A 12,572-nucleotide genomic window follows, 5' to 3' on the forward strand; every position below is an offset into this window, starting at 1 on the left:
AACATGAGTCATACTCCATTTGTCCCTTTTGCAAAGAAAAAGGTGATGGCACCATTAATATGTCCGATGAGTGCCTCTCTCTCAAGAGGGAAAATATAGAATCCATGAGTCTAGTATTTATTGTTTTCCTCTGGCCGGCAGAGGAAATTATTCCCTCCGGCAATAATTCATGGATCCTGGTGTTGGCCAGAATACAGGGGTCAGGGATCCACTAGCTTCAGTGACGCCTTGGACACTTCAGTGACGCCTTGGATTCTGGTCCTCATCATACAGAATTGGTGTGAGGACTAAAAGACAGACATCTATGGGTTCTTGACAAATGGTCATTATTATTTCCACCCGGCTGACCTCACGTGAAATCCTGGGTGATATCGGGAAATGGGTGTATCTTCCACAGCTTATATTTATTGGAGATATCCCCCTCAGTGGCTTCCTAACCTCCTGTGGCTAGATGTATCTTGAGTGCCAGCCTCAGCAGTAAAGACTCTAAAAGAACCACCCCCTTGCTCACAGCCCTGCCAAAGGGGTGGATGTCGGTGGCTGTTTGTGCCCATGGCTCTGCAGAAGACAACGTGAAGGAGTGATTTATAGGCTGGCAAGTCACTCATGGCCTGGTATAAAAAGTGAGTCGACGGGGCGCCTGGGTGGCTCAGTCAGTTGAGTGTCTGACTTTTGGTTTCGTCTCATGTCATGATCTCACAGTTTGTGGGTTTGAGCCCCAAGTCGGGCTCTGCACTAACAGTGAGGAGCCTGCTTGGGATTCTCTGTCTCCCTCTCTCTCTGCCCCTCCCCCTCACACACATTTCTCTCTCTCTCTCCCCCCTCTCTCAAAAATAAACAAACATTAAAAAAAAATCAGTCGAGTCAATGAGATTCCTCTCTGGTAATCTGTCATCAAGAGTGAGAAACTGAGCTGACTGGTAGCAGAGACACATGGAACTTGGTTGGCCACGTTAAGGGTAGAACACCCTCATGAAGGTGACATGCCCTCAGCCCATTGCTGAGGCTCTCCAGGGGTGCCTTGATTCCAGAACCACTCTCCCATAAAGGCTGGCTGTTAACGGTTCTTCCTGTGGACGCCACAAACATCTCTTCTAATAATATTGCAACAAACACCTCCTCTTTTGAATTAGCTTGAGTGGGTTTTGGTTTCCTCCAACGAAAAAAAAAAAAGGCTTCAGTAAAACAGCACCTACCAGGGCACCTGGGTAGCTCAGTTGGTTGAGTATCTGACCTCGGCTCAGGTCATGATCTTGCGGTTCGTGAGTTCAAGCCCCACCCACGTTGGGCTCTGTGCTGACAGCTCAGAGCCTGGAGCCTGCTTTCAGATTGTATGTCTCCCTCTCTCTCTACCCCTCCCTTAGCCATTCATTCTCATTCTCTCTCTCTCTCTCCCCCCCCCCCCCCCCCCCGGCCTCCACTCTCAAATAAATAAACATTAAAAAAATTAAAAAGTAAAACAACACCTACCCTTGGGAAGAACATGCAGATGGAGCCATATCTAAACATTCTGGGCATTTCTGATGCAAGGCGTTGCTTTAACAGGTAACTGCACAGAATGCGAACACCACTGGTCCCCGACTCACCTCTCCCTGGCTCTCCTTTATTGTAACCCTTGGAAAAGTCAAAGCTCTCTCCTTCAACCTTCCTTGCAGCAAGGGGAGGTCATGTGACACAGTTCTGGCCAACGAGATACAAGTGAAGACAGACAGGCCGCCTGCCCCCTCTCTTCCTGCCTCGCCTGAAGATGTTATGCTCAAAGCTGCTTGCAGCTCGCATTCACCATCTCGCAACCATGAAGGAAAAGTCAGAGAAGCAGAGATGCCCGCCCTGGCACGTTGGAGGTGATGCACCAAACAGTAGCAGCCACCAAACTCCAGCCTCCTTGTTATGTGAAAAGAACAGAGCCTTAACCTACTATTACTTAGATTTCTCTGTAACTTAAAAAAGCAAAATGCTTTCTAAAGATATACCCTGAAACAAAACTGGATGTTTCCCATATCATAAGAAAAATGTGTTGTTGGTTTTTTGGGTTGTTTTTTTTTAACAGTTTCAGGTGAGGGGAAAAAATTTTTTTTTCAATGTTTATTTTTGAGACACACACACACACACACACACACACACACACACACACACACACACACGAGTGTGAGCAAGGGAGGGGCAGAAAGAAAGGGAGACACAGAATCTGAAGCAGGCTGCAGGCTCCAGGCTCTGAGCCGTCAGCACAGAGCCCGATGTGGGGCTCGAACTCACAAACCACGAAATCATGACCTGAGCCCAAGTCGGATGCTTAACTGACTGAGTCATCCAGGCGTCCCGGAAAAAAAAATCTTTTAACCAAAGATATGACAACCTGTTTTTCAGTTAACTTCTCTAAACATCAGCTGAATGATACAAGTTCTGCAGGCAATTAAAATCTATGAGGGGATAAAGTATATATGTGAACAAGTATGATATAAAAGCAGAGAGTGGAAATGTCTTAAAAGGTAGCTGCTTTACGTGTCTCAGTATAGAGAGAGACATTATTTCTGGATGGGGGAGGGAGAAATCAGGAAGTCTCCACAGGAGAAGCATGTGTCAAACCCTAGAGAAAAAAAGAATTTGGATGTTTGCAGACGGGAGGAAAGACATTCTAGTCAGAAGGAATAGTTTAAGCAACTGTGGGAAACTGAAGGCCATGTGCAGGAAGGACACAGCAAGTTCTTTCTGGCAAGTTTGGGGGGGAACAAAGATCAAATTTTTGGTCTAGAAAGTCAGACAAATTATAATAAGCCTTGAGTGCCAACCATCGGAGTCTGGGCTTCATTCTCATAGCCCCGGGATATAGTTTCTGAGCAAACGGGTCAGAATGCCTGTTTAGGAAACTTGGCCTGACGACAATATGTGGGATGGATCGAGGAGGCAGGAAATGCCACTCGGTGGCTATGCAACAACCACCTGGGCAGGAAGTGAGGAGGGTATGAAGCAGGACAGTCAGAGGGAGGATGGAGTGGGACAAAGAAACACTGCAGAAGCACATGTGACGAAAGGTGGCTACTGTCTGGGTATGGGGTGCAAGTCACGGGAGGAATCATGTAGAAAATATTTGCACAAAATAGAAACAAAAACCCCATGTAGTACCTCTGGAGCTGAAGACAGGAATGGTTTTATGTAGATGTTGGAGTCATGCACCTTCAGGTCATGGTCCCCAAGTCCCCTGGTCACTCCAATAGTTGCCATTACTCGGGCCTAGGAGTATAAGCAGAGGGTCATCAGAAACACTCATACAGAGAAAGCATTCCTGTCATAATGTGGCTGCCACACGCCAAGAGAGATGCATTAATTTTCCAGTTCATTCTGTCCCTCTCCAGGCCTCCTGCTCCTAACTTAACGTGGGTAGCTGTTTCCAAAGAAAGGCTCGCCAAGGTCACTTATGTACTTAAGGAGTGGTTTTTCTACTGATTATCTTAAGTATAATGGGTTGCTGCTGTCTCTTTTTGGCTTTCTTTTGTAGAGGCTGGAAGGGCAGCCAGTAAACTAAATCAATACATGTGGGATGTCTACAGCCCCTGAAATCAGCTCAAATCAAATCCAACACGATCCGTCCATCCATCCGTCCGTCTGGGATACACCCACCCTACAAGTATATCTGCCATGTCTCTAGTCCCTGACAGGCACTAGTAAAAAATTAAAAAAAAAAAACAAAAACAAAAACAGAGGCAGCTCACCGCCCCACCCCCACCCCCCACCGCCGCCCAAGCTCATACATTATGCTTTATGGTACAGAAAAGAAACGCTTTGCAGCTCTGTCACCTGTCCTGCATAACATCCCCAACCAAGTCCCTCTGGGTGGAGAGGAACAAAATGTCACCTTCTTATAAGTACAAAGAGACCTCAGGGTTGAGACCTCATCACCTGTGCTTTCCGAATAATAAATGAACAGTTTTCTGAATGCTTTAAGGAAATAATACTATTTTACTAATGGCTGCACAGTCAGCCTTTTATCTCCTGGGATGCCACAGATCTGATCTACCCAAACATTTCCTGAGTACCTACTATGTACAGACACCATGCTGTGGGGCACAGATGTCTAAGGACTTGTACCTACTATAAAGGACCTTGCAAAGGGAGATAAGAGGTGCGTGTCTAATAATATGTAAAATATGGCCAAGGGCTGAAAGACACATAAGCCATGGGTTATATGAATTCAGAGGAAGTAAAAATTCTGCTGAGAAGGTTTCCTGGAGGTGGTGGCACTACATTTTTGAGCAGAAGGATGGGCAGCATTGGGATGGGCAAACAGAGGGATGGAATGAAAGTCATTCTCGGTAGAATGGAGGCCAATGGCCTAATGCTTGGATCGTCAATAATATATTCAGTGTCGTTTCATGGGGAGACCTGGGCGTGAATCCTCACTCTACTGTCTGGGTAATGAGATTAACGTACAAACGCTAAGAAACATTACAATCTACCATATTGCCATCATCTTCATCCTGTCTTCCCAAAAAGGCTATGGATTTTGGAGTAGGTTTTGGATCAGTAGATGGGCAGGTTTAAGTGGAAATGAAAGCATGATTTATTTTTTTAAAGGCACAAATCAGAGGGGGTAAAATGCAGACACGTGATGTGAAGCCTGGGGTCCTCTGGTCAGGTGGGCTGCAGAAGAAACTCTCTGCCCCGCTGGGGAGCTGGATCGGCTGGCTCCCTCCTAGCTAAGAAGTGTTCAATCCTGAATTCGAAAATTCAGAGTCCCTTGAGGCCCCTCCACTCTCCCCACTGCAATGGCAGCTTCTCTGGCTGCAAAAGCACAGGTGGGCGTTTTAGTCTAAAGAAATCTGATGTTTCTGCTAGTTACTGAACTTGTTTACAAAGCATGTAGGTGTTACCCACACAAATCTTTAAAAGCATTGGCAGAAATAAAATGAAAAGTTACGGCAGTGAAAGTATTCTGGAGCTTTTGGGTAGGTGTATGCAGACGGGAAAGACAAAACCCCTGCAAAGGATCTAGATGGAACTGACAGGTTACAGCTGCCACTATTTCTCAAGAGTCCGCTGACAGGGATCTTGTGCTGCTTTACTATGGAGCAAGTCTGGGACAGAATGGAGCTACAGCAGCTTTTAAATAGGCCATCAGGTACAATGACAGACCTTGCCAGCTGCCTATCACAGAGCTGTCAAGCCCTAATTAACTGAAATGCTTCAGGAACATGATGTCCTGGTGAAAGGAACATCGGCTTAAGGGGGAAAGCCCCTGCTCACTTAAATCTTATTCTGATTATCTTCTAAGAACACATTAGTCCATTGTCCTTTGGTATGGAGGCCAGTATACTGTACGTAACTGACAACTTTATTCAATACTGATGCATTTATTGTCAGGTACCGGGCTGGGCAGATACTAGGGATACAAAGATACTAGGAGGTGGCTCTCAGCTTCCTGGAACTCACTGGGTGTAGCAGGGTCATACTGAGAATCTCAGCCCCACAAAGAGCCATAGCTGCAGGCACAGGTCACTGGGCTGAGAGATGTGCATTCACCGTACCAATCCTACTGAAAGGTGCACACTATCAGGGACAGAATCCTTTCCTGTCGTGATTCTCAACCAGGGATGGTGAGGTGGAAGGTGGTCCATTTCCATGAACAGGGAAAGTTCGTTTGAAAACTCGTCCCTGTACGAATCGATGTTCATGTTTCACTCCCCTCCATGAAATGTCTCCTTGTACTGACATCATTCCTACCCTGAGCCGCAAACCAAAACCTGCGTGCTCTCTCACACGTGTGTGGCTGGATGCCCGTGCACACACAGGCACATATGCCCACACCTGCCTGTGAAGGCATCCTTCGGTTTTTATGAGGAGTCACTTCATCCTCAAAAAAAAAAAAAAAAATCCTATCGAATACTGGAAAAATTCAGTGGAAGTTTCTTTTTAATGTGAACCATTTTTCACGTCTAACTGGAGCTCTCAGCATAGAGGTGAAGTGTATTCGTGCTCAGAGGAAGAAGGCAGTGCCTCAGAAGTGGTTTGTTCTCACTGGGAAACCAGTTCAAAGCTTCCTCATCCCCAGTCCAGGATGGCCACCTCCTCCAGCCTCGCTCTACTCACAGACCAAGGCGGACAGCGTTCCTTCTCCACAGTGTGCCTGCTGCTGAGGGTGTGGTTCCGACCGGGGCCCTGGGAGCGCGTGGCAAACGCTCCTTGCTAGCTCAGCCTGGGCTCTGGTCCCCGAGCTCCATCAAAGTGAAGCTTTGGGTCCCCTTGCCTGGGGCAAGTGGAGCAGCAGCCTTGCAGAGTCTGAACTCCCATGGTGGCATGGGAGAGCTCTAGAAGCAGGTAGACGACCATGGCTCCACGTGTCCTACCACCCCTGGCTGGCTGTGTGGCTGCCTGAGCGGCTTGCACCTCAGACCCTCAGCTGCTTCTGCTCCCAAATGGATATTCTACCGCCGGCTCTGCCTGCCTCGTGGCTTGGTGTCAGAAATACAAAGAGATAACGTTTGTGGATGTGGTCATGTTTAAACACCGTAAAACGTTATGGAAAAGAGATGTGAGAAGGAGAGTGTTATCTTCACAAAAGTGACTTCAGTCCCTTGTGCTCCCCGCTCCCCTCCCCCTCCCCCTCCCCCAGCCCTGCCACTCCTTGGAGACCCTTGAGACAGGAGGCCTGCAGGATGATGGAAGGCGATATTCTTCCAAGCTGTCAAGGCCATAAAATCACAGGCTGCTGAGTGGAACACAGAGACTGCCACGGGCTGTGCAGAGACAGAGCCTTGCTCTCTCAGTCCGGGGGAAGTGCACATGCCTACCTTCTTGCCTTCTCCATATATAAGGGGAAACTTCAGGTCATCATCCTCAATGGTTTTGTATGCCCTGTAGGGGGATAAACAACATTTACAAAAAAAGGTTTGCACTCAGTGACCCGCTGCCCTGACACAGGCGACCGGGTACTTCATTCTCCCTGACACTCCTTCCATCACTCACCGCACTGCCAACCTCTTTGTGCCTGGACTTCTTCTTACGGAAGTGCACGTTTGTGCATGTAATTAACAAATCAGAAGATATCAAGTGTGTGTTTACTTGCAGAGGGAGAGGATAAGGTGGTATATTTGTAATCGGCAAGAAGGGGAGGTGGGTTTCTGTCCTGGGTGTTTCGTGCCTGTACGATAGTGAAGCCCCAGCAGCAGTGACAAGGGTCTTGTCCTTAACCCAGAGCTGGAAAAGAGCAGAGCTCAGAGGCAGATGGAGTGTGAAACTGCTCCAGGAGCTGGTTCTGACCTTCAGGGGTTGTTTATACCGAAGCAGCCTCGTATTGGGATGGCTGGAGAAGGAATATTTAGAGCCTGTTTGACCTCTGTGTGATATTCAAGGTTGGCAGAAAATTCTTTGTTTCACAATAGCTATTAAATGGCCATTCGACACACGGAAAGAAAAGCCAGTTTATGCTTCAGTGGTTTATTCCAGACATGGTTGTCCAAATGCCATTACATACACAGCAGAGGCTGGCCAGGCTAACCCAGGAGAGAAAATGAAGTCTGTGTCTTGCAATTTTGCTCATAAGAAGTTAGAAAACAAAAAGCAAAGGAATGTGGCACTTGATTACTAACTATGCCACTTTGGGCAAGTAGCTCCACCTTTTTTGGTCTCGGTTTCCTTATCTGTAAAATGAGGATCATCACAGAGGATGTAACGAGCTGAGCACAGAGCCTGGCACTTGGGAAGTACTCATTTAGTGGTAGCTATTACTAATACTTCGTAGATAACTAATAGTTGGTACCCCAGCTCCCCTTTCTGCAAAATGGGGAGAGCACTACCTCCAAGAAGTATTAGTATTACACTAAGTAAAAACCGGGTAGCTTCTATTAGGCTAGGTGCTAGAAACAAGACGCTTCTCGGAAGTAATGTCTGCTGAGTGCACAAAGAAAACTAATTTGTGAAATGGGCTCCTAATCTTGGATGTATACAGGCAACTTGGGAGTGAGCATGCAATCAAATTTATGGAAGCTCTTGATACACAAACGAATGCAATCCAATTCAAAAAGAGTTCAACCCCAAAGCTAATGCCGGACACCTTTATTTCCAGGGAAGTTATTTAGGTAAGGTGCTCCTTCCCAAGGGACCAGTGAAGCTTTGGCACCAGATGTGCCTGGGCTTCCTGTTCAGCCCTGAGCGAGCGAGTGAGCCTCTCTGGATTTCAGGATCCTCATTAATCAGAGAGGGGGAAACTGAAACTTACTGGTGGGGTTGAAGATGAACATGGGCTAATGACCGTGCTGAGATCACGAAGTATTCAGCACGGTGCCCGGCACATGCCAGTTGCTGGTACAGCCATCATGTGAGCCCAGAGGTACTCTAGGAATTCAATTTTCAAAAAAAACCATACTATATCCTTTCCCCAAATCTATCAAATTAACACGAGGTGGAAACAGCTACTCTGATGTTTTTATACTCACATGAACTATTTAAAACGCTGTGGTATACAAGTCACTTGGGGAGCAAATAGAGCTATTATTAGAATACACTCAGCTTGGGGACTGAATGAGTTCTTAGCCCAGTGGTTCTCAACCCTGGCTGTACACGGAATCACCTGGGAGGGCTTTAAAAAGTTCAGACGCCCATGGGGCGCCTGGGTGGCTCAGTCAGTTAAGCAACTTTGGCTCAGGTCAAGAACTCGTGGTTTGTGAGTTCAACCCCTGCATTGGGCTCTGTGCTGACAGCTCGGAGCCCGGAACCTGCTTCGGATTCTACGTCTCCCTCTCTCTCTGTTCCTCCCCCAGTTGTACTGTCTCTCTCTGTCTCAAAAATAAAGATTAAAAAAAAAATTTTTTTTTTTTTTTTAAATCCAGATGCCCATGTCACCGCTCAGAGCAATTAAATCTGACCTCTGGGGATGAGAGCCAGTCATTGGATTTTTTTTTTGTTTTTGTTTTTAAGCTCCCAGGTGATTCTATTGTGTAGCCAAAGTTGAGAACCACCACTATAGACCAAGTGTCATTGCTCATATTCAAAATCAGTTGAGCAACTAGCTTGACTCTAAAGATGATGTATGGCTCAAGGGACAGGAGGGAAATGGCCTGGGAGAGGCTCTAAAGTGGGCGTGAGCAGGGCTTGGGGACGAGGCCAGGAGAGGGACTGGGGCCTGGAGACCAAGATCCAGGAGTCAGAGATTAAATGGGAGGCAGAAGGCAGCAGCTCCAGCCCCAGTGACTGGAAATTACTTAGAGTTCAGTACAGATAGGCTAAGAGCACTCTTAACAGGCTTGAAAAGGCAGCCACAGAGCTGTTCTCAGATCCCCCGAAAGCCCAGGCAATCAAATCCTCTCAGGGCAGAGACCTTCAGGAGCATGAAGTCTGTGTTACCACAGCTCCGAAAGACAAACACTAACCTTGGAGGTGTCACCCACAGGGTCAAGTGCAAATTCTAATATTTTAGTTGCTCTATTTTCATCTTTGAAAACAACAAAAATACTAAAACTAGAAACGAAACTTTCAAAAAGCCTTATTCTGTTCCTGCCATTACTGGTTTTCAATCATGTGAGAGCCCTCTCCCCTGCTGTCACCAACAAATGACAAGGGTGAATAACTACCAATAAAGAAGTACAACACCCTCACCCCCTCAACCTTTCTGGGTCCTAAGCACAGGTCATCATATACAGGCAGGCGGACTTCCTTTTTCACAGTGAAAGTCTGGTATAATAAAGAACAAAACAAGAGTCCAGACTGGCAGCTTGATTAAAGTCTGTATAAATTAGTGATCGCCAACAATCATGACAGCTGCTATGACTTACCAAACACCTGCCCCACACTGGGCTTGGTGCTACGTCTCAAATGTCTCCTAGGTTCTGCAATGTCCTATTCGAGGGGACTGAGGCTCAGAAAGGTTAAGTGACTTTCCCAGGATCACAGACCATCTTAGTGGCCTAAAGCTAGCCTCTAACATCCCCGGAAAACACACCAAAAAAAGGGGGCTTCAGGGCTCAGCTCTGGGGATTTCTCATTCTAGCTGAAAAATCTGAGATGAGACCATTATTATCTGCCTGTCAGTGGGAGAAAAGCAGGCATTGGTTGAAGAAAAGGTCTTTTTGGCACAAGGGGAAAAGAGGCAAAAGAACAAAAGGTGCCCATGTGGGGACAAAACTGGTGGCTGTTTCACTACACGGTCCACAGGGAAGCCAGTGGGAAGCCAGGGAAGCACCAGGCTGTGTCCTCAGACCCACCACTACTTAGCAGGCATTTCACTATGTCTGAAGAGCCTGGCAGAGGCCTCTCCCGCGGACAGCAGGCCTCCCTCAAACATGTGTCTGGAGTTGAAGGGGGCCACTCCTGTTCCTACCCATTTGTAAGCCCTGTTTGCTATTCATATTGCATGGTACTTCATGGTCCAGGCTGTAGACTCTGTATTTCCAGCTCAGCCCTGGATTCTGCCCTTCTCAGCTGGGGGACACAAGATAAGGACAATGGTTTGAAGTTTGAGCTCCAAGAAAGGGAGTTACTTGGGACATACAATAAATAGAAAACGTCCAGAAATAGAAATAGAAATTAATAGAAAATGGGTGGCTCAGACGGTTAAGTGTTGGGACTGTTGGGTTTCAGCTTAGGTCATGATCTGAGTTCCTGGGATCGAGCCCTGGGTCAGGCTCTGTGCTGACTACTTGGGATTCTGTCTCTCCCTCTCTCTCTGCCCCGCTTCTGCTGGTGCTCTTTCTCTCTCTCAAAATAAACAAACATTAAAAAAAATGTCTATAATGGGGCTCCTGGGTGGCTTAGTCGGTTGAGTGTCTGACTTCAGCTCAGGTCACGATCTCACGGTTTGTGACTTCGAGCCCCACATCTGGCTTGCTGCTATCAGCATCTCTCTCTGCCCCTTCCCTCTCTCAAAAAGAAATAAATTAAAAAAAAAATTTTAAGAAAATTTCTATTCCTTATCAGATCCCATGATTTCTCAAATCCTGATTAAATTTAAAGATTCCAAATACCAACTACTCACTAGTTTCTACCATAATATAACTGACCAGAGATGATATTCAAATAATTACTTGTTACAAGAAAGCAAAACTGAAAGGCTTAGGAAAGATTTTCAGAGTAACTCTTATTTTGAGTCAGTCCTTAATGAATATTTATGAGGCCAATTGACAGAAAGAAGAGAAAAAAAATCAAGGCTTAAAAAGGGCTGAATTAAAGGGCTTTCCCTAAGCGGAGGCAAGTTTCATTAAGCAAAGAAGTTTCCATTAAACTTTTTTTTTTTTAAGTAATGGTTTCCTCTGCAATGTTGATTTGGCAAAGCTGAAAAGACAAGGCACCACGGGTCCAGACCTACTGGAAAGAAAAGCACTACTAAGTCGGCTATACCTCAAGTGCAGGAGTCCCTGCTATAATAATATACCTCATACTGGTCCCCAGTCTCTGTCATGTAATTGACTGCTCTGGACAGTCACTACCTGGGAGCAGTGCAACAGGCAGCATCAGCCCATTCCATTGGAGAGCAGCCCTGGGAAGTTCTTTCTTAAACCATCCAGTCAGCCACTGGTGTATTTCTTTTTCTTTTCTTTTTTTTATTATTTTTATTTATTTATTTATTTTCTTAATTTATTTTTTTAATTTATTTTTGCGACAGAGAGAGACAGAGCATGAGCAGGGGAGGGGCAGAGAGAGAGGGAGACACAGAATCCGAAGCAGGCTCCAGGCTCTGAGCTGTCAGCACAGAGCCTGATGCGGGGCTCGAACCCACAGACTGTGAGATCATGACCTGAGCCGAAGTCGGACGCTTAACTGACTAAGCCACCCAGGCGCCCCATCTTTTCTTTTTTTTAATGTTAACTTATTTTGAGAGAGGGAGAGTGCAAGCGAGCGAGAGAGTGGGGGAGGGGCAGAGACAGGGAGAGAACTCCAAGCAGGATCAGCGCTATCAGCACTGAGCCTGACACGGGGCTTGATCTCACGAACCTTGAGATCAGGACCCGAGCCAAAAGCAAGAGTCGGACGCTTAACCGACTGAGGCACCCAGGCGCCCCGCCATTGGTGTATTTCAATGCCCCGTGACTCCTAAGGTAAGAGGGAGGCAGTGACTGCTCCCACCTCACCCACCCTTCCAGACCGAGGCCTGCTGCCACTGAGTCAGCCCCTCCACCTGCTCACACACCCCCAGCCTCGCCGTCAGGATGCTCTCCCATCCTCCCTGATGACTCCCCCCTAGGTTCACAGGTGGCTTCCCACTCTTTCCCCTGCTGTTATGCTCAGTAATTTTACATGTGTGAATGATGCTTCTGGAATCCTGGCTTCATAACTCCCAACCTACTTCCTGATGATCTTCCTTAAGGCTCCCCAGCACCAAGGACATCTTTCCCCAGAGACTCCCACTGTGAGCTATCTCTCCTCTCTCGCTGGGGCTCTCAGGCCACTTCGCATCCATGGTTCCATCACTCTAACGACCCCCTGGCCATACGTGTTCATCGTCCAGCCTCCACCTTTTGACCGCTTTCCTTGCTGGCAGCCTAGAATTCCTCCCCCACCTGATCTTCTGGTAAGAGGCAAATACAACAGCAATGAATTGAGGGCTTTGTCTGTTGACATTCTGCCAAATACTGTCACCTCTCCCT

The 12,572-nt window shown here is 47.0% G+C and overlaps 1 protein-coding gene across 2 annotated transcripts in view; it reads right to left on the reverse strand.

Moving 5' to 3' along the window:
* The window catches only part of PPM1H (protein phosphatase, Mg2+/Mn2+ dependent 1H), a 261,692-nt gene that overhangs the window by 39,225 nt on the left and 209,895 nt on the right, over positions 1 to 12,572 (reverse strand). For both annotated transcript variants that reach the window (XM_060657079.3, XM_060657077.3), the window contains exons 7-8: positions 6,786 to 6,849; positions 3,124 to 3,231 (exon numbers count right to left, since the gene is read on the reverse strand). In XM_060657079.3, the coding sequence (XP_060513062.1) occupies positions 3,124 to 3,231; positions 6,786 to 6,849 (172 nt within the window). The remainder of the gene's footprint in view (positions 1 to 3,123; positions 3,232 to 6,785; positions 6,850 to 12,572) is intronic.

Source organism: Panthera onca, chromosome B4 (genome assembly GCF_046562875.1).
Source record: "Panthera onca isolate mPanOnc1 chromosome B4, mPanOnc1 haplotype 2, whole genome shotgun sequence".
Classification (NCBI taxonomy): domain Eukaryota; kingdom Metazoa; phylum Chordata; class Mammalia; order Carnivora; family Felidae; genus Panthera; species Panthera onca.